A 23,788-nucleotide genomic window follows, 5' to 3' on the forward strand; every position below is an offset into this window, starting at 1 on the left:
TGTCAGATCTAAGCAAAAACTAAAGACTCTTTCTTTCTTTTTTTTTTAATTAAAAACAATCGATCGGAAAGTGAAAATTCCATATATTTTTCCCTTCAAACCTCAAACTACTATATTTAGCAACAATTTGTTTTTATAACAGACACATAACATTAATTAATCAATACTTACTGCTCCGATAATTGGCACGTTCGTGTAAATTGAGCATATAGATGCAAACATCGCCTAATGTAATAAATGACAGACTCCCAACGATTTTTTCAAAACAAAATTCACCCCGTGTGAGTCACCGCGTACATTCATTTGGCCATGCTTGGTATTGTATGGGTCACTGGAGCCACACTAGGCGATTTTAAAACTGGATTTAAATTTTTGCCAGATCAAAAACAAGAGTTTATGACGTGGAGAGACTTTAAAAGCAAATTATATGGTACGTTTTATAATGATACGAAATCAACATAGTAAAATCCAGTCTGATTCAAAGGATGACTTTTTAAACACCGGAGTACTAGAAGTATTACATAATCTGTGACCGGGGACTTTTTGTCTATATTGCTCACTGAGCAAATACGCTAAAAAATCAGTTGTACCATACAAAATCTTGGGGTTATACCAATAAATGAATAAATTGATGAAATAAATAAAATACGTCTATCATAATCGATTAAAAATCAAAATCAAATCATTTACTCAAAAATTAGGCCTTTTCACGTCATATTCTAAATTAATTAAATATTGAGCTTATACATATATGTATAAAAAGTCCCCAATGAGTAAAAACTCAGATACAACTACCTACAGGAGCTGTGTCTGATGCATATTTCCATATATCAAGGACTAGCTGCGTCCCGGGGCTTTGTTCCGGAATTTCGGCATAAAAATTACCCTGAGTTATTCCAAGATTATAAAATTTCATAACTATCAGTCCAGTCGATATTGAGTCAAAGGGTAAGTAACAAACATACATACATGCTCACAAATTTCTCATTTAATATTTGTAGGAATATTTAATAGAAGATATTTATAAATTTTACAAATACTTAATTTAAAAAATATATTATGTATGAAATAAAATTTCATTTTTAAACCTGTATATTTTCCACTAATGTGTATCAACGCTTCGTCGTCGTATCCATTCGCTTGAAATTGCTGTTAGGGCTGCGTCCACACTGGAGCTTATTTACTTTTTATAAACTATTTAAAAAGTATAGTTCTTATTTTTTAAGGTCCTTTCATCTATCAAATCTTATCTGTATAGTCTTTTTTTTATTAGCTGTTTAAGTCCCACTGCTGGGCAAAAGCCTCCCCTAACTTCCTCTACGAATTATCTTATCCTTGGTGTTCTCTTGTCATTCTTTATCGATTTTTTTGATGTCATCCGACCATCTCGTCAAAGGCCTTTCTGTTTTCCTTCTTTTTTCTATATGTATAGTCTTATGTTACAAAATAAGTACAGTTATCTTTGAGCCAGTATTCCTCACACAAGTTTCGAATTTACTTTGGGGCTAACTCAATTTGTGAAATTCGTCTAGCTATATTTATGTTTATTAATAGAGTTAAATTATTTTTACATATTTATTTAGGTACTAAATATATGTGTTCCCAAAGATTTTGATGCGATTTTCATTATTATTTAGGCAATTTACTCCAGAAGGTTTCTAAGATAATGAAAAATTTTTGAATCGATCGAAACCCACGGCGTCGAATGACACTGCGCAGCGACAAAACATCCTGCAACTAATTATAATATGTGTCTATAAGGTACACATATAAGACATATTACACAGTGTTTCACAATGGAAGAATAGGCTATTTTCCAGCAAGTAAGAAAAAAAAATGCATGTTTATGTTAGATTTCGTAAAAAGTAAATGAATTGATATTATACTGCCATTTTAAAATGTATCTTTTTTAATGTGTTGTTCAAATGTCAAAAACGCCCTGCGCCATGTTGGGTTCGAGATGACGTCACTTCGTTAGTAATCAGTCAGTTACTGAACAAGCGAGTATGTCTGTGTCATATGAAATTACTGACGAAGTGACGTCACGAGCCGAATTGCATGGCGCATTCTTCGGTTTAATAAGATTGAAATAAAAATTCCAATGGTTCATTACGACTTCGGGATTGATTTAAAACAGTTTTTAAAAAAGGTTGTACTTAATACTCTATAAAATAAGTAACATTAAGTGCCATATTCCTATTCATTTAATTTATAATCTCAATCACATACTTTTAATTTATATATTTTAAAAAAATTAAATGATTCATGCAAAAGTTATATTATTATTTTAGATACATCGTCCAAAATGATAAAAATAAACCGCATTGAAAATTGAATTTTATTGTATTCGAATAAGGTACATTTTAAATACTGACGCGGCTCCGTAGTAACGCTTTCTATGTGTGCGTGGAACGATTCACACGACGCGATTTTATTTTGAAAACAAACAGTTTTTTTGTTCGATTTCGATTGAATTGATTATTAACTTTGAATTTCGATTAAATAGGTTTCCTGTATGACTTATTTATTTTTAAGACCTAAATTTGACAATTAATTTCGCGAATATTTGCTTTATTACCTGAATTCGTTCGTTCATCTGTCCATAATTAAATACTAAATACATTCTAACCACAAAACTAATGCTTTTTTAATTAAAAATTTTAATGCGTTCGATTTGATATTAATCTAGCCTGATGGGAAGCAGAGATGATTGCATTCTAGGACAATTTGTATATATAAAACTACTTATACAATAGATTTGCTTAATTTTCAATGTAATATTTTGTACGTTGCCGAATTCGCTCAACATAAAACATAATAAATTATATATATACACCGAAACCTTCCTCACTATTTATTGGTGAAAACCGCATGAAAATCCGTGCAGTCGTTTTTGAGTTTATCGCGAAAAGGCAGACGCGGTAAATGAAAGGTAATATTCCTCATACCTACCCCGCACGCTATCACCAAACTTTGATGAGATGACGACGTAAATTAACTTACATTGCGTGGTTTATATGTGAGATTTTTGTTACCGCCAGGAAAAAACTGGTAATGTACGCCGAACCGCCAATTTCGGCGAACTGCTTGCCGATAGTGTACTGACATTTTGTATTTAAAAAATTAGTCATATTCACATATTATTATACATGCTCATTGATTGAATATTTGAAATTATACATCAAATTATACATTACATTTAATTCTATCTATCATATTGTACAAATTTGTATAAAATCAACAATAATCGCAGTAAATTAAGAAATCAAATGATTAATCTACAAGTTCATACTACACCAATCATTATTTACGTAAAAAATATCGGTTGTACGAACACGGCGCGCGCTTGTGTGGGTAAAGGCTTGCGAAGACACAGGGCTGGCGAGAACGGAGTTTTTGATAAGTATTTTTTATAATTAGTATAATTTAGTTGACTATATATATCCCCGTTGCTACTGCTATTTCTGATTATTGTGTCTTTGTGTTTTCTTATAGAATAAAGTTATTTCAAACAAACAAATAATTATAAAAATAATATTTTATTTACAATTTACTTTAAAGTAACTAATAGATTTTAATATCACATCATAAATTAAAAACTAAAATCCAAATTTGCGTAATTAAAGTTACTTAAAATAAACGCAAATATATACACGTAAGTAAATATACACAAAAAAACTTGCTTCGCAAAATTTAAAAATGAAATCAATGCCATAATTTCATTCAACAATTCACAGTTCTGTTATTATTTAAATATTTATTTCCATTCTTATTGATTTATAGGCGTTGTACTTATAAATTACCTAATGGCTAACAATATTCATAATATATCATATATTGCCTGAACGCTTTCGGTATTATAAACATTCCCTAGGTATTGTATGGAATACCTGGATTATATAGATTGCTGATAATATATATAAATATTGACTGCAACTCCACCCGCGGTAGCCTAAGTTTGACCCCAAATCGGCCAAACTGTTTAGTCGTGAAAGCGTGACATATAGACAGACAGACAGACTTTCGCATTTATAATATCGGCATGGATTTGAAAGTAAGGATTGCAGCAGTAGATTTTTAATGACTGAAAAAACAATATTTTTATGTGTGGACTTCTCTGCGTGCGGTTTTTCCATTCGGAAAGTGTATAATTCATGATTAAAACCCTTATTTTAGTGCATCCTAAAATAACCGAGGTTTACAAATAAATCATAAACAAAAAACACTGTGCAATACACGTAAATTAAATATGCAAATACAGTAAAATCCATAAAGTTACTTTCGAATGCTTCCACCATGAATTGTATAGTAATAATTGAATGTTTAAAAAAAATAAAATTATCATTCGCTATTTTCGAAGTTAGTTGCCAACCCTGGCATCTTTATGTGTGAGCGGGCTAGCAGCAGTCATCGTATTCACACAAACACAGACACCTCCCGGCTCCGAAGCCGAGCGCTCGTGTCGCTGTCAAAACGGACCGAGACTGTGTTATTACTTATTTTTGTCAAACGAACGCCATATTGTTTTATTGTCCCCGTTATAATTTCAATATATTAAAATATTAAATAACAACAATTAATTATCACGTCAATCAATGTCTTTGTGACTATAAAAATGTGCCTATTTTTTTTATGGTGATATTATTATTACCGTAGATATGTACGCTAGATTAAATTATACCAATTAAAAATGATTTGAAAACCGGTTCCGGTGTCGTTAGAATTTCGAAATCGAATATCGAACATATTTTTTTTTAAATCAACAAATGTATTAGTGTATGTGCGCGTGTTTAGTGTTTCTAAAAATAAATTATTGGGAATATACAACTCTTACATAGGTACATACGAGTGTTAATTATAGTGCAAAAGTCTACGCTGCATACCTACCTATATATAAATAATGTTGCATTTCATATGCCATTGTTCTCAGTAATAATGTTTGTATTTCTGGGAGAAATGTACAGTATCAGTGTTTTTGTGAAGTTAAAGTGATTACGTGTATATTAAAAACCTTTGTCTTTTGGATTACCACTAATTATGGAGAAACCTACGTTTAAGGTAAATATAATTTTATATGTAATAGATTTAGGTTTTAGCATATTAGTACTTTAATGAATAAAAAAAAAGATATTTTACATACTCTTCGTCTATGAACTTATCTGTCACTTGTGATGTGATTTGTAAACGAGTCGTGACGTCACCTATTGTTCTACTTCAGTGATGCATTGTTGAGATTTAGATTTTGAATTTGGAATAATCGCGTATAATAACAGATATAACATTCGACAAAAGCTATACGATCTTTTAAATATCGAATCGTTGTGAAAAAAAGAATTTTATGAAAATTATAATATTTTTAATTTTTTGTTAACCCTACTGCGCTGCGCCATATCAGCAAAGTTAGGGTTGCGACACACGTAATAAAAGTGTTTATCGATAAAGAATATTATTTCATTTAAAGTTTTCTACTTATGCAATATTTGTTTATAGTTTGACTAATCAAATTAGATTTTGTAAAAGTTAATTTGTGAATTTAAAATTTTATTTGTATGTGTTATTTATAAATATAAAGAAGTACAAAATCGATCGAAAATGTATTTTTTACATTGTTTTGTACCTACCTATGTCACACGTCTGTAGATTTTCAGCTAACTATAGTACTAAATTAGGATTTAGGGGGAGAGGGGAAGGGGGTTGCCCCCAAGTCCTACTCCTACCCCGTCGTAATTGTCCAGTCGATTTTGCGTTATTGATTAACCAACATGTAATATTTGACATTTTTTTTATGTTTAAATAGAAGTTTATTCTTAGGCACGATGATAGTATAAAATTACGATCATAGCAGCTGATAGGCAACAATGCCCTTCTCACGGAGCGTTGATGTCATGCGGGCGGCCGGTCGTAAAATGTCAGCCGAATTTTAAATTTGAATGGTCAAGCCACAGCCCCGATAACGTAGTACGTTACTAACGTCCACATGCTGTCTCTTTTATCCATATCGAGTTCGCAACGTGTAAAATAAAGAGATAACGTGTAGGCGCAATGCCGTGCTAGGTACGTGTTTTTAACCCCCGACGCAAAAAGAGGGATGTTATAAGTTTGACCGCTTAGTGTGTCTGTCTGTCTGTGTACGTGGCACCGTAGCTCATCAACGGGTGAACCGATTTGGATGAGGTTATTTTATTTGAGAGCAAATTTTTAGTAGTTCTTAGATATGTTTGAACAAAATCTGTTCAGACGTTCAGAAAAGTTGTAGCGTAATGAATATTGAAATTAATATTAATGGTTTTTTTTTTAATGTGTCCAACAAATAAACTCGTTATGTTTCATGATACTACATGAATACGCGAAGTTGAAAGAGAGGAAGACTGTTGAAGTCGCTGGACGCAACTTTGATATACGTGTATTGCATAGTGTAATATTTTTTCTATGAATCATTTGTAAACCTCTGTTATCTTAATGTGCACTAAAATAAGGGTTTTAATCATGCATTTGGGTCTATGTCCAACAATGGACTTCTTCTGGCCGAGGATGATGACTGGTTAAATGTTATTTGACTGTACAATTTCGTCTTGTCTGTCTGTCCGCGGCTTAACCCTGAGAATTTTAGTGCCAACACTGCAAACTGGAAACCTGTATTATTATCGTGCTTGTAGGTAGGTGTGTATGTATATTTTAGGGCCACTACGTTTTACGAATTAGATTTATAAATTTTCGTTTTAAAGGTACGGAACTTATAAATAACTCGTGTGAGTCTGTCTGATTTTCATATGTAGTTTGCTCAGAAACTAATGTCGATATGTTGAAACTTTGTACACATTTGTTAACTGACAAAAATACGAACATTGATGGGCAAATAACTTACTTTTAGGTCGCGCTGCGTCCCTACATATTGTCGAATAAACCTACGGTACTGAATCATTACCGTGACAAGATGTACAAAAACAGCGGCGGTTCCGTACCTTAAACAGAACGTATCACAACCCTATCGATAAGAATAGTCATTACGAAATTAAACAATTCACAAGTCATACATTTTCGCTTGTTTTACGAGTGTGGGCGGGAAAGCGGCCGGCCGTTATTGGACGTATTGTTTAAAAAACATATATTTTTATTTTTATTAAAATGTATCAAATAATACTATAAATGGGTTTATCTTGGACTGTTACGCTTCACGGTCACGGCTACACTGCTGAACCGATTTAGATGATATTGATAGGCGCATAGATTGGAATGTAAAAGAATCTAAGTATGACAATATCAATCGAAGTCAAGTTTTAGATAGTTCTTATTGCGTTTTAATAAGAGCTACAATTCGAAAACAATTTTGACAGAATTAACAGACTCAATACACAGTACAGACAGACGAAGCTCTAAATTGGCCATTAGAACAGCTGTATGAGATTCATGCAAAACTTGACAAGCTCGCTCCGATCATATCACGTCACTAAACGATATCAAATATATATATATTTGTATGTAAATGTCGGAAAATTGTTGAAATAATAAAATAAAGTACAGCTACCGTCAGTAAAAAAAAACAGCTTATTTATAAAAACAAGTTTCTAAAAAAAAAAATCAGCTGTGGAAATAAAAATATTTACCAGTTTTGCGAGTTCGCCATTTTGGAACAATATGACGCTGCGTTAACTCAAGGGCCGACTTAAAAATAGATGATCTAATTTCAGTTCATAACGATTGCGATGCGTTGGTGGTGCGTTTCGGTTTTTAGAATTCCGCCATATTATAATATTATATACTATAAAACCCGCCAATCGGCAATGGGCCCGCGTGTTGGGTCATGGCCCGTCCCTAATAAATCCTATGCCATAGCAATGGCGACGTTTAAATGGGTGAAGAAGATGATGATTTAATATTGTACTTTTTAATATTGTACCTGCGCCCCGGGCTTTCGCTTCCGGACTGCTATTGTTTTTCAGGTTATATTCAACCCGTGTACAAAATTTCGCTATTTTGCCGAGTTTTAATGTTTGTTTCTTTTATTTTCTTTTGTTCGGCATACATGCAGTCAAATCCTTTCATGGAAATATCGATAGGATTATCGATAGTGTTAAAATTATCGATATGCGTAGCATAAAATATGGGCTGTAATCTATGGGACACTACTAATGATTTGCTGTAGTATGGGACACTACCGATAGTTATACTGAGTCAAACTGAATGATTTTTGAATAAATATCCTAAAACTAAATGTGCGTTTATATTCAACTAGGAATGCTTATTCTAACCCTACTTTGGCTGATATATGTATTTGTTATAAAATATAGTATCGTCGAGTTAGTATCCCATAACACAAGTCTCGAACTTACTTTGGCGCTAACTCAATCTGTGTGATATGTCCGTATATCCCAACTAATATTATAAATAGAAAGTAAGTTTGTTTGTTACCTCTTCACGCATTATCTACTGGACCGATTGTTATGAAATTTGGTTTTGGCTGTAACACTCAGGATAAAATTAACTATGACACACAAAAAAAAAAAAAACTAAACGAAAATCGGTCCATCCGTTTGGCAGCTACGATGCCACAGACAGATACGTTAAACTTATAACACCCCTCTTTTTGCGTCGGTGGTTAAAAACGGATTGTACACATATTTCAATGAATTTAACTCAAATCTCTTTATTATTATAAAACGTAGTTTATAGATATTTGTCCTTATAAATTTTTTCCTTGGAAGTAGAACGGCAATTAATTTATTTTCCTCATTGCTCAGTATCTGTTTTAGAGACTAGCAGAATGCGTCAGTGTTACCTGTTTGACATTTCCCCTATTAGTAACCGCGAACCCATATATAATTGTTGTGTGTGGTGAAGTCTGTGTTGAAGTGAAGTGAAAATTAATGAATGCTAATTCCTACTATTATAAACGCGAAAGTTTGTGAGGATGTGTGTATGTTTGTTACTCTTTCACGCTAAATCTACCGGACAGATTGTTATGAAATTTGGTGCACGGGTAGAATATACATACCTGGAATAACACATAGGGTACTTTTTATCCTGAAATTCCCACGGGAGCGAAGCCCCGGGGCGCAGCTATTTATTTATTTTATTTATTTAGGACAACAAACTATTGTACAGTAGATTAACTCAGACAATCTTAATTAAATATGTGAATACTTGGACAACCAGCAACGTTATCCTCAAATTGCATAAATGTATTAAAAAGTTTTGTCTTTTATATTTAACTAGCTGCGCCCTGGGGCTCTGTACCATTCCAGGTTACATTCCACCCTTGAATTAATAACAAACGAAACAAAGATCTGTTTTTATTTCTTAAAAATAAACAATCAATAAAATCTGTGGTTAATTTCCACGCGGCCGTAGTCGCGGATAAAGTGAAATACGAAAATCGTTTGTAAGAGATCGTTTTTAAAAAAAAAAACTCCTAAAATGACGAATAAAAAGACTTTGTTATTAAACCCATTAGGGCCATCAGTATCCTCGCTACGATTGTCCGATCGTTCGGGTAAGGGCGAGGTCACACGGCCGATACTCCATGGCTACTCTGTCGCCGAACTCTGGCTGATGACGACGCCAATGCACGAGGGTGAATTTCACGAGCGTTTTGAACGCCGCCGCGGGCTGTCATTAGTTTTTATTAAATTGTACCATACACAGTAATCAATTTAATTTTCCTATTTTATATATAAGTAAAGTACCTACTGGTACAATGTTAGTTTTATAAATGTTTAATTTTAAAAAATATACTAATGAAAAGCTACACGCCGCGTTCAAACAGTCGTGAAATTTACCCACGAACGTTTAGTTTGTGCTAGGTACTAGCTGGGGGCTTACCATCATCTCTTAACGCGATCCACTTTACGACCTAAACTGAACTGCATCGCAAATTCGTACCATCGACTTAATTTTTAGTATGAATGCGATTCATTTTAGGTGCCTAAATTGAATGATATTGATGAGTTGCATTGGAATCGTTCTGTTGATTGAAAAGTTCTTCTTAAATTCCCTCGGGAACAGGTTTTTCTTTTTATTACAATGGGATTGGGCTAGTTTGAATAAAATATCTATAACGCATTTAAAATACACACAGCGCCATCTAGTGTTATTGTAAGGTTTTTTCACAGTCAAAAATTACTGGCCTCTGTGAAAGCCTTACAAAAATCCGTTCAGTACTTTTCGAGTTTATCGCGTTAATAAAGAATTCTACACGAGCGAAGCCTGGACCGGCCGTTAGTGTAAAAATAAAATTGGGAATCTTTTCTGTACAAATTATTTTTTGCGTTTGGCATCTGACTCGGTTGTTTTCAATGTGAACACACCTTAACACTTTATCCTTTTCGCTCTAGCACGCTATCTCTGTCTTCACCGGGGGCTGTTTCAATTTTATACTTATTGATTCAGAGGTCGCACGTTTGATTGTAGCGTCTGCAGAAAAATAATAATAATATAAGCGGAAGTCAAAATGCTTCATTGTAATTATATCTCTTTGGAATTTCTCATCAGATAAAGCTAATATCAACACTCAAATACGCAAAAAATAAATTAATTAATAGTTATTTTTTCAATCTGTACACTATTATATAAAGATGTAATGGCGTTTGTGAGTTTGTACGTTTGAGGCGGGTAATCTCCGAAACTACCGAACCGATTTCAAAAATACATTCAACATTAGAAAGGTACAGTCAACAGCACATCAAACTACCCAAATTCATTGAAAAATCGCCTCTATTACCGTGCCATAGAGGTCCATGCTTGGTAACTTGATGTGTTGTTGATTGTACATTATCCAAGATTGCCATAGGTTATATTTTATCTCAAAATTTCCACGGGAGCGAAGCCCCGGGTAACATCTAGTTACTTAAATAATTTGATTTACAGATAATAAAACTGTAGCGGTAGTCAAATCAATCCACTAATAAACATTTAATTTTCGAGTAATGTAATTTTTTATCAGTGGCTGGTACTCTTTATATCAAGTAAGTCAGCGGGTTTATAAAATGCGTAATTAAATTTTGTACTTTTCCACATAAAGTTTTAGAATACGCGCGTCTTCAGAATTATAGGCCCCAAAAACTTCGACGACCTCGGTGGCGGCGCAGTGGTAAGGTTTCTGCCACTGAACCGAGAGGTCCCGGGTTCGAACCCCGGTCGGGTCATGATAGAAAATGATATTTTTTTGATTGGCCCGGGTCTTCGATGTTTATCTATATATGTATTTGTTATAAAATATAGTATCGTTGAGTTAGTATCCCATAACACAAGTCTCGAACTTACTTTGGGGCTAGCTCAATCTGTATGATTTGTCCTAATATATTTATATTGAGACGGTGGCATTAGCACGGAGGGGCTCCTTTAATTAATGTTTACATTTATTAAACGTTGCGTTATTGGTCCAAAATTCTACTTTGCGTTTGTTTGTTTGTTTGTTTGTTTGTTTGTTTGTTTGTTTGTTTGTTTGTTTGTTTGTTTGTTTGTTTGTTTGTTTGTTTGTTTGTTTGTTTGTTTGTTTGTTTGTTTGTTTGTTTGTTTATTTATTTTTTTTACAAAAAATTGTGTTCGCGAGGTCTATGTTCGCGGCGAACAACTAGTTTATATAAAGAGTATGTGAAAACATAATGTTCTCTTCTTTGTTGACCCTACTAGAACCATACAAGAAATTAAAACCGACAAAATGATATGTGTTGCAAGTTTTAATAAATATTTTTTGTTTATTTTCCGTACTAGCTGTGGAAGTAGACATATCCTGAATTTGTTTAATATGCAGACGCTACACGATTTCAAAACTTAAATATATGTATACCGATTGGCGCACTTTATATAAAACCAAAGTAGCTTGTGGCTTCGCTCCTGTAGGAATTTCAAGATAAAATATAGATTACTAGCTGCGCCCGGGGCTTCGCTCCTGTGGGAATTTCGGATAAAAATCTACTGGACGGATTGTTATGAAATGAAATTCCCACGGGAGCGTAGCCCCCCCGCGCAGCTAGATTAACATAATTTATAAGTGAGTAGAGTAATAGTAAAATTAAATCACTGGAGCTGTAACGCGTCCGCCGCTGTGAAGCCCAGGGTCCGCGTAAAAATAAACCGATTTTATTAAGATCCGGCTGTTATTTTATGTCTGCTATACATTATCACGAAACAATTCGAAAATTTGCTGATTCGGCTCGACGTACATTGCTGGTTTTTCATTGTACCAAATTAAAAACTCTCATACAGCTGACAATTTACCTGTACAGCACGGGACAGAGACGTCCCGCGCGGTACAGTAAAGTCTGGAGTCAAAATCGTGACTTCCCGCCAAATTGGGACGTCGCGCGTCGGGCAAAAAGGGTTAAATGTCGCTTTACTGTCGAGGTGTATACTCCGCTATACTGAAATTGACAATAATATTATAAAATGTCGATGTCTCTGGTCTCTGGGGACCCAAGCGGTGGCCACTATTTTGACCAACGATTGAGTTTGGCCATACAAAGAGGAAGTCGCCAGCCTTCTGAGAACTTTACCGCACGACGATACAACAAACTCGCACGCACGCATTACCACTGACTCGAGTGATATAGCACACAGCCGATCTCACTCATGCAAATTGTAAAGAAAAGGATAGAACGATGTGTTGCGATCTGTGGCTTTAGAATCTGTTTTTTATTTAAATTAATTTAATAGGTATATATAATTTAGTTTTCATTTTAGGTTAATTTAGTTGCTATATAAATATTTCTTTTAGATATTTCTTTATGATAAATAAAGTGTTTTTTTTATATTATAAAAAAGCATTCTATTATTAGTTAATGTTAGTTCTTTCTTTTACTTTATGCTCTAGAACTTAAGGCGCAGCACACAACCTACCCAAATTCATTGCAAACTCGCCGCTATTACCACGGCATAGAGGTTCATACGGGGTAACTTGATGTGCTGTTGACTGTACACGCACACGAGCGCGAATAACACATTTTTATCAATACCTTTTATTTCATAGCGAACGCTACGGATTTCGGTGGCCACCGTTATAGATTTAGTCAACTGTGACATTGTGCAATGGAAAACTATAATATGAACTTTCTAATGAAATTCTTTATCTTCTGTGGCATAATATTTTAAAATATGTTTTTATTTTTCGCTAAGAAATCTAACAAATCGGTAAAAATGTGATTGATTGCAAACTCGGGCGGGATCCCTTTTTCGCATAATTGTATTTTGTACTATTTTCTCATCTTCATCTAAAAAAACTTTGAGGTTAGGTTAGATTAGTTAAGCTTCAAATAGTTGTGCGTAAACCGTTATGCTTAAAAAACATTATGCCACAATACAGTATTCAATATATGATGTAAAATTTTTATTCTTATGTATAGTGACATGGTGGCGCTAGTGTGCGGGTGAAAGCGCCTTACAACCTACTTTTAGGCGGCAAAACGTAATGTCAAACTTTACGAGCGAAAAATGATATTTGTCGTTTGCAGTTGGTGGGTTCCCCATGCGGCCAACACGGGCAGTACACCTTCTACAAGGCGTTGCGACTCTGCGGCGCCAAGGAGAGGATCATAGCCATAGGCGACTTCATCTTCGTCAGGATCTGGCAGGACTCCGAGCTCGTCTCCATTGGTGAATGTCTTTTTTTTAACATTAAAAAAATCAAAATCAAATCATTTATTTAGAAATTAGACCTTCACAGGCACTTTTTCACGTCATATTCAAAATTAAATTATATTTACCAAAGCTACAAACTACTAGCATTTCGGAACAACCACTGCTGAGAAGAAATGCCGAAAGACACTCATTCAAACAGTGTTGGTCCCTATTATGCCATAATTTAAATATAAATTACCATTTTTTAAATATAAATTTATGTACAATTTTTATCAGTAATATAACAATGTAAGTACACAATAAAGTACATGGTCAAAAGGTATACTGAAACATATTATGATCGTGATCGAGTGCTGATGAGAGGTAAATATGTATAATTAACCAAACAAAACAAACTTTTAATAAAAGATCGAGCTGACCAGTTCCCCCCGGCAGCACCCGTTCACGAGTTGACGCGTGAGTCAGCCATCGCGAAGCTCAACCACAATAGAGGGAACCTCCCGACCCGACCCACGGATACACAATCTATAATCTTCCAAAACAAACATGAATTAAACTGGTGTCTTCGGGTCTCTTCTTATGCCAGCTCCACACTGTCGCCGAACTCAGACATAGCATATATGTTACGCTATGTTCTATGCTATAAGATATACCTAAGCCTGCCTCTTGAATCACTCTATTTATTAAAATTACCCGCATCACAATCCGTTGCACAGTTTTAAAGATCTAAGCATTATTCATATAGGTAGTGATAAAAAAAAAAAGTTAGTGATTGTTTTTTTTTTCTGTTACTTTTTCAATACTTTTGAGATGTTATTTAAAAAAACGGAACTATAAATAAACCCAGTCAAAATGCCGAAGGCTCAAATATTTTTGTTTTCTCGCATTGTTCAAGTAACTTTACCTACTTAATTAAAAATTCAAATGAATCTTTGTAAAATGTCGAAGAAGAACAACAGGTCTTTGACAGGATACACAGTTACATCGGAACAGAGTTGGGCTACGATTGTATTTGTAATCTGATTTCTTGTCAGATTACTTTCGATCGAGATTACAATTTTATGTTATCATTATTCTGTTTGTGTCCCTTAACAATATAAGAAAATAAAGAAAAATTAACAAGTAGATAATCGGATTAAAAGTAACCAATTTTTTTATTAACTATAATGTAATTATTATAATTCAATAAAAATAAAAAGTTTACATTTAATCGACAAAAACTTTACAAAAGTAATCTAATTACATTCGATGTTTTCTAGAGAATACTGATTATTTTTGCGATTGATTTTTCATTAGATTTTTCTCTTGTCCAATTTGGAAACGATGTGATGCAAGTATCACATCTTTACTATTTACCGGACCCGGGTTCGAACGCGGACTGAAAAGACGTGATATTTTTACCACCACACCTAAACGGTTTACATCGCTAGTGAAAAGTAATCTCGACTGATGTAGTCGCATATTCAGATTTTTTACCAAGATTTAATTGAAAATTTAATCCACATTTAAAATATCTATACATATATTAATCTACAACTAATTAAAAATAAACCACCTCAGATTACAATGTTCTAACGGATGACTAACGGATAGATATGTAATCGTTATCCGTTAGTAATCGTTAATCCGATTACTTTTTGCCCATCTCTTAATTAGGAAGTACACACACACACACAGTACCTACATACATATATACATACATGTATTATCTATCTATATATATATATATATATATATATATATCCTACAATTTAGGGATCTTCAAGTGAAGAGTGAATAGACATTTTTGAGCTTGCGTGTAATACCCTATCTACATTGCTACTCATCAGGCTAGGTTGAGGTCAAACATACTCAAATCCTTACATATTAACAGTAGAGGATGTCGCGTCTGTCTGTCTGTATGTGATAAACTCAAAAACTACTGCACGGATTTTCATACGGTTTTCACCAATAGATAGTGTGATTCCTGAGAAAGGATTAGGTGTATATAATTTATTATGTTTTACCCGAGCAAAGTAATGACTGGCGGCTATTGAATTTATAATCAATCAATCAATCAATCAATCAATCAATCAATCAATCAATCAATCAATCAATCAATCAATCAATCAATCAATCAATCAATCAATCACTATTTATTAAACAATATTGTTCTACTATATCCAGGTGAACTCCAGCTGTTGTGGACCGACCGGGTCTCTGAGCAGACCCTCGTCAGCTTGAGGCTGTACTTCCTCCCGGAGAACACTCCCGACGGCCGCGGGGCCCACGGCGAGGTGAGTGCTTACCATCAAATATAATCAATCAACTCTATATTTGTACGGTATCATACATAACAATTGAGATACAGAAAATATAGCTGAAGGCTTATCGCTAAAAGCTCAAAGGCGGCCGTGCCCACCCCAGAATAGTCCGAAGCCCACCCCGAAACGTTCGAACGAAAAAAAGTAAGTCTCTATTGGCCCTCCTAATTTCTTGTATTACTAATTAAGGTCGGTACACAAACCTTTTTTCGTAAATTTTTATTATTCTTAATTTAGTACAGCCTATTATTTGATTGCCCTAACATTTTACCGCCGTCCATTTACTGCCAGTAGTGGTCCCCCAGTCCAAATAATTTTTGACGACCTCGGTGGCGCAGTGGTAAGGTTCTTGCCACTGAACCGAGAGGTGCCGGGTTCGATCCCCGGTCGGGGATGAATGATCTTTTTCTGATTGGCCCGGGTCTTGGATGTTTATCTATATATGTATTTGTTATAAAATATAGTATCGTTGAGTTAGCATCGCATAACACAAGTCTCGAACTTACTTTGGGGCTAGCTCAATCTGTGTGATTTGTCCTAATATAAAAATAAAATAAAAATAAATAATAAAAAAACTTCTAATGGTTTAATTATCTTTCTCAATAAACAATTAAGTGCAAAAATATATATAACGCCTAAACTTTATTTTGCAATAATATTTTTTTACCTACCATCAAAAGGGCACCCAAAAATAGTTGGGACTGAGAAAATATTAACTGTTAGCACAAATTTTGTGATCTTACCGCTATAAGCCCGAAAATGTTCATGAAAACAAATTTAAGTTCATCAATTCATTGCGATACCCAAAACAATAATTGTTTAAAATTTTTATCTGTCTCACTGTATGTTTGTTCGCGCATCATACAGAAACTACTGGATGGAGTTCAATGAGGTTTTTATAGTTGTTTAGCGGAAGGTCTAAACTCTGGTATAGGTTTTATCGCATTACGTTCCTTAGTATCAGGCATATCGATAATAATAAATTATTCGTGCGTCCGCACCAAATAAACGAAATAAATAAAAATAAAATGTTTTACTTAATAGAAAAAAAAAAAAGTTTCTTTTTTTCTATCTTTTAGAATAAAAGAATCGTTTAAAACGTGCGGAAACCTCAAAAATTGAATGCGCCTGCCGTCTCGCTCGAACGCATTGCAGGTGGATGCGCCGTCTCCTTCTAATCCGTATTTGGTAACGCCAACTATTTCATGGATGAAATTAGTTCACAGGAATACAGCGATTTAAGTTAATAAAAGAAAGCGGGATTTCACATTTTGCAAAAAATTGTTTCTTATTCAATTTCAGAAGTGATCTTAAACACCGTTAGGAAAACTAAACGACGGTTGATCAGTTACTAGATGGCGGTAGCCCTAAAGCCATGTCAGATGCCTTTAGGCGATTTGGGTGTATCTGACGCTGGCGTTAGCAGTAACTCTAGATAAGAAAGAGGTGACCTTTTGTAAACTTACATTGTAACAATAGTGTACTATAAAGTCAAAATGAAAAAAAAGTCAATTCAGACGCTCCGTCATCTAACTGAACCAAAGATATCTTTCTAAAGCTCGTTTGAGAAAGAGATAGTAAGATCGAAATAGAGTGGCAACTCATCTCCGCGTCTTCCTGGTCGGGTTCAAGGCTGCGACACCGCGAAGCCCAAGGTCAGCGTAAAATATAACCAATATTTTGAAGTTAAAGAGTGTTGGAAATAGCAACATTTTAGTTTGTTTCTGTGACTATCTTGTCTTATTCTTGTATTTTCATTAATTGTTAAAGAGGAAAGTAGTAATGAAAGAATGTGATAACTTTTTCAAGCCTATGTAAATTTCACTTATTCCCCGAATTACAATACAAGTACATTGATAGATAAAAAAAATATAAAAAATATTATATTCATGAATATCCTTGTACCACACACCAACGCCTATCTTCTGCCCCTGCAAGCAAAATTGGACTTTATTACTGGTGCATAACCGCGCGAACCCCGTGCCACGTGGCAAGAGTAATTTTGTTGAACGCTATGGGATTTTGATAGTACGACCGTTCGAGTTTGATACTTATCCTTGATCGTGTTTATTTTAAATTAAAATTCCCTGTGTTTGAAATTTGAACAATGTCTTTAGTGATTAAAAGTACTGGCCATCAAGTAAATATGGTGTTGAGCATAATCAGAGATTTGATTTTTTCGGGTTGATGACAATTACTGTTATTGTATTTTTGTTGTTAGACTCGAAAGAGAATACAAAAGAGTATAGAATAGAAGAGAAGAGAGAAAACTGGCTCTCTTCTGAATTATAAAAAATATTTTTTTTTGTATATTTATACATTTAGGTACTTATACTATATTCACCAGAAAATTCAAAATACATCTATTTTTTTTAATGGTGCACTTTTTCGCATATCATCTATTAATCTAAATGAACGTGAAAAGTTTTCAATACTTGTTTTTGTTAAAAATAATCAATGTAATAATAATAATAACAAGTATCAAGATCGGATGGTTGATCGCACAATACATTCACTGCGACGCGCCATGTGACGACTCTAGAACAAAGATTACTGTAGAGTCGACTTCGATATATTTCTTATTGTTTTACAGTATTAGTGCAATCAATATTAATTAAAAACAAAATATTATCATATATTTGTATAAACAATGAGACACATTATATTTTCATTTGTTTTGAGCTCCTATGTTTTATGAGATATTTGATGCAATATGGCGGGTGGGCTAGGGTGTTAAATGATTTGAAGCTTATGTCTTGTTTCTGTTAAATGTTATGGGTACTGGCAATGGGTCAATTTAATAAAGACAATAAAGGCTTTATTAAACACACATTAAGTATACTAATATAAATTTAAAGAGTAAAGATGGTTATTTGTAAGTGATTTGTACTCTCTCATTTCATTTTGTAAAGACTGAATGTTCTTGATAAATAATTGATAAGAGATTTACTTATTGCGTGGTCGCATCATAACGCCGAACTGTCGGGTACGCGACATACAAAAGATTTCATGACGACTGAATTATTATATTTTTTATTTATTTGTAAGTGTATGTACCCATAAATATTACAGGAAACAGTATACTATAAGAAAAATACACGGATCCTACTTATTTAAAAAGAAATCTCTTCCACTAGATCCGTGACAGGAGAGGCTGATGACTAGCGTATAAAAAATACATAAATGACAAAAGAAATTGAAAAACTTAAAATTTTGCGCTCGCTCTTTATACTGTGTTTTATTGGCCCGTCCCGGCTACACTATAACAATAATAAATTATACATCAATACGTTCCTCAGGAATCACACTATCTATTAAAAATCAAAATTCGTTGTGTAGTTTTAAAGATCTAAGCATACATAGGGACAGACAGCGGGCGACTTTGTATTTATACTATGTAGTGATTCTATTTGGAACATTCCGTGTTTTTACCTAACTGACCTGGAACACTCTTTGACAACAAGCAAGCTATTTGTTTATCTTATCTCGGTTCACTGAGTACATACTGATAACTAAAGTATCTTCGGGTGGACAAGTGTCGTCTTCATCTTAATAAACTAGATGTTCGCCGCATACTTAGACCTCGCGAAAACAATAAATGTTTGATGAGTTTTTTTACAAAATTGTGAATATTTCAAAAACGACTCAACCGATTTTGATGCTCCACGAACTTAAAAATTTAATTGACAGATCTTACATACCTTTTAAATTTCATCAAAATCAGACCAACGGTTCGAAAGTTATCGAGTTTTGTAAAAAAAATGTATTTTTGCAGATTCTTCGTAGGCGATAGGCTAGCTATCATTATTTTATCTCTATTCCATCATACATCGTTTATGACAACCTCGGTGGCGCAGTGGTAAAGTTCTTGCAACCGAGAGGTCCCGGGTTCGATCCCCGGTTGGATCATGATGGAATATTATCTCTTTCTGATTGTCCCGGGTTTTGAATGTTTATCTATATATGTATTTGTTATAAAATATACATAGTATTGTTGAATTAGTATCCCATAACACAAGTCTCGAACTTACTTTGGAGCTAGCTCAATCTGTGTGATTTGTCCTAGTATATTTATATTTATTTATATATTTATTCATATATTTATATATCTAAATGTGTTCTAATTTTTTTAATTATTAGCTCTATCTATCCATGCCATACCCATAGTGAAAACCACGAGATACTGTGTCTGAATCTGATATATAATCTAAGTTGCATCATTAGATGTTACAAGAACAATACGTTAGTGAATCAATAATGTGGGGTGTCTTTTTTCGTCTATTAAAATTTTAATATACGTAACGTTTGTAAATATTAAATAAATTCGCTATGGAATCTGACAACGAGAAGTCATAATTGTATAAGAATAATAGAAAATCGTAACGATAAATAAAATATTTTTCACCCGATTGTACCGATAACTGAATATTCTTCAAATGACTTACATGAGTCGGTATTATGATAAGTGATTCCCAAAAAAAAAATCACTAACATTGGTTTTAGAATAAATCAATGTTAATGCAAATCTCTGATCATAAAAATATAATGAAGTTTATGAAGGGAGATACATATCATCATGGCTTTTTCGTTGATCTCAAGCTGTACCAGGCTCGCCATCATCTTCAACCGCTAACTATAATCTAATATCTATGCTAACCATTCCTCTTTTTCCATTATCACGCTATTTTATCCTTTTTTATAGGCGATGCAAAGCAAACTCTCTCTCTCTCTCATTTTATCCCGGTTGTCTCCCGCCGTTGCTAAGCGATGGAGCCAAGAGTCTGCTTTCCTATTTTATCTTCTGCAGTTCGCACGGTCTTAGGTATTCTTTATAGTTGACCTGATATGCATATCCGAGACAACGTAACTGAGCAAGCAGGGCCTCACTCAACTGGTTAAATCCTGCTATCATACTAATATTATAAATACGAAAGTGTGATGTTGAGTATGTTTGTTTCTGTTTCACACAAAATTTACTGGACGGATTGTTGTGAAATTTGGTGATAGAATATAACATGGAAAAACAGATATCTATCCCGAAATTCCCACGGCAGCGAAGCCACGGGGCGAAGCTAGTAATAAAATAAGTGCAATGAAAATCACGTACACCTAAATAATGTTAATCCAAAAAAATCCAAAGACGAGACAAAGGAAAATATTTACACAGATAACGCAACTCCACAGTTTTTCAGTTTACCAATTATTTACCGGCGAAGCGGCGCCCGCTAAGGGTTGCCAGCTCACAGTTTTTTAATGCTGGCAACATTTGAATATTATATTGTTTGTTAACGTGATTGGCGTCCCATAATATTAATGTTTTGGTAACCCTGGTTGTCGTTAAAGCACTGGGTATAATTAGATTTTAATTTAAGTTTGTCTGTTTGTCCATTCTATTTTTAATAAATGCCGTTGACAAATTCCTATATTCTGAGAAGAAATGTTAATCTTATACAGAATAACATTAATATAAGAATCTTTGACTTTAATATTGTTACTAGCTGTTTCTCGCAACTTCGGCCGCTTTGTTCCGCGTTCTTATTATTGTCAATTTCTCGGGTTCTAAGCAACGTATCGCCATGAAACCTATCCCAGATATTAAATTAGACCATCCGCTATTACAACTGTGAACCGCATCAAATTCCATCCAGTAGCTTTTGCGTGATGCGCGAATAAGCATATATACCAGACAAAAAAAAATAAAAAAAGTTGTTTTCGCTTCTGTTATTCCCATAAAGACCATAGAATATTTTTTCTATAATATCTCCTATGTACAGACATAGCCTACGTACAGTTTTGTTATATATACATATAGCTTACAAAGTGAGACGCAGGGAACCAATCACATCGCGATGTGGTTGTCGTTGCGTCACAATGGCGCGCTGTGATTGGTTAGCTGCGTCTCGCTGTGAATCGATTCGATGGTGAGATGTGGAATGCAAACCGGCACTAGCCTCTCAGATCCCAATTTTACTTGAGTTGAATAAAATCTGAATGAAATAAAAACAGAATAAAATCGGATACAATGTTATTGACCTTAATCTCATGAAATAAAACCTACGGCCGCGGTCAGGGGCGTACGCTAGTCCATTTCCTGAGTGTCTCAGTGATGTTAATGTCATATAATTGAAGTAGGTATAATAAAAAACGCATTCACATAATGAAACGCGATAATCAAATGTCACTTTAATTTGATCTGAATCTAAAAAATGAGATTTTCTTTGCTCAGCGTATAAGTCTGGCAGTACAGCGTGGAAATGCTGCCAGCATTCTGGGCACGTTGCCTCGGTGCGGCAGCGCGTTTGAGGAGGTTTTTTTATTTGTAATTTTTGTCTAATTTTACATTTAATGTATTTACAAATAAATGATTTATTTATACTATATATTTGATCAATTTTATTTATAGTAACATTTAGTATTTTTGTTCTCATCAAAGTATTTTTGACTGCAACATTTGTGACGTCACTAGCGTCCACTGTCCTACGAGCTTCATATGTTTTGTTTTTTACCCCCGACGCAAAAAGATGGGTGTTATAAGTTTAACGTGTCTGTCTGTGTATCTGTCTGTTGCATCGTAGCTGCCAAACGGATGATCCGATGTTCGTTTCGTTTTTGTTGTGTCATAGATAATTTTATCCCGAGTGTTCTTAGCCATGTTTCATGAAAATCGATTCAGCCGTTCAAAAGTTGTAACGAAATGAATATTGAAAGTAGGGGGTTTTTTAATTTGTCCAACAAATAAACTTGTTTCTTGTAGACACATGGAAACAATATTATTTGTTATATATTATATGCATTTCGCTACAAGTTTTGAACGGCTGAACCGTTAGTTTAGTTTCGGAGATTACCCCGCCTCAAACATACAAACTCACAAACGCTTATCACTTTATAATTGCCCGAGCGAGCGAAGCGAGCGAGGTCCAACATTCTACTTGGGGCAAAAATACATTTTTTGTATGTTTGTAACGCGATAACTTTCGAACCGTTGGTCAGATTTTGATGAAATTGAAAAGGTATGTAGGATCTGTCAATGGAATTTTTAAGTTCGTGGGCCATCAAAATCGGCTCAGTCGTTTTTGAAATATTTTGTAAAATCTCATCTAAAATTTATGTTATGTTCGCGAGGCCTAAGTTCGTGGCGAACAACTAGTAATAGTATGGATTATGAAATTCTCACGACAGCGAACTCTTAGTAATAGTTTTTATAACCAAGTTCAAATGGCGTAGAAAGTGGACAACGACCCTCATCGCTCACTCGTATGGAAATTGAGAATGCAGGTTCGATTCCCAGTTTATGTAGTCTTAGGGCCATATATATCCTTGGGATCAAAACTGAACATTATAATTTGTATCGTTACAGTTTTACCAAATTCAATAAAGTAGTCTACAAATCAACTTGGGGCAAAAATACATTTTTTGTATGTATGTATATGTATGTTTGTAACGCGATAACTTTCGAACCGTTGGTCTGATTTTGATGAAATTTAAAAGGTATGTAGGATCTGTCAATTGGATTTTTAAGTTCGTGGGGCATCAAAATCGGCTGAGTCGTTTTTGAAATATTCACAATTGTGTTCGATTCGAAAATTTATTGTGTTCGCGAGGTCTCGCGGCGAACAACTAGTTCATTACAATTAATTTCTATAATATACTCGTGGCTCGTCCTGGCTTCGCTCGGGTAAAACCATGATACATTATATACCTAAACCGTCCTCGGGAATCTTATCTATCACTAAAAAAACAGCATCAAAATCTGTTGCGTAATTTTAAAGATCTAAGCATACAAAGGGACAGACAGCGGGAAGCGACTTTGTTTTATTCTATGTAGTGATTAATTATTCAATCTTGTATTTTATAATATGCCTCCGCTTGCCGGATGTCTGTCTGTCAAGGACTGAAACCAAAATATACATTTT

General features: G+C 34.2%; 1 protein-coding gene across 1 annotated transcript in view; it reads left to right on the forward strand.

The window, feature by feature from the left end:
• The first annotated feature begins 4,436 nt into the window (after positions 1–4,436).
• LOC128682431 (AT-rich interactive domain-containing protein 5B-like) overlaps positions 4,437–23,788 on the forward strand; it is a 56,312-nt gene continuing 36,960 nt past the window's right edge. Inside the window, exons 1-3 of the mRNA XM_053767096.2 lie at positions 4,437–5,058; positions 13,446–13,587; positions 15,739–15,848. Of these exons, the coding sequence (XP_053623071.1) occupies positions 5,038–5,058; positions 13,446–13,587; positions 15,739–15,848 (273 nt within the window). The 5' untranslated portion in view covers positions 4,437–5,037. The remainder of the gene's footprint in view (positions 5,059–13,445; positions 13,588–15,738; positions 15,849–23,788) is intronic.

The sequence above is a fragment of the Plodia interpunctella genome, chromosome 30 (genome assembly GCF_027563975.2).
Source record: "Plodia interpunctella isolate USDA-ARS_2022_Savannah chromosome 30, ilPloInte3.2, whole genome shotgun sequence".
In the NCBI taxonomy this organism is placed as follows: Eukaryota; Metazoa; Arthropoda; class Insecta; order Lepidoptera; family Pyralidae; genus Plodia; species Plodia interpunctella.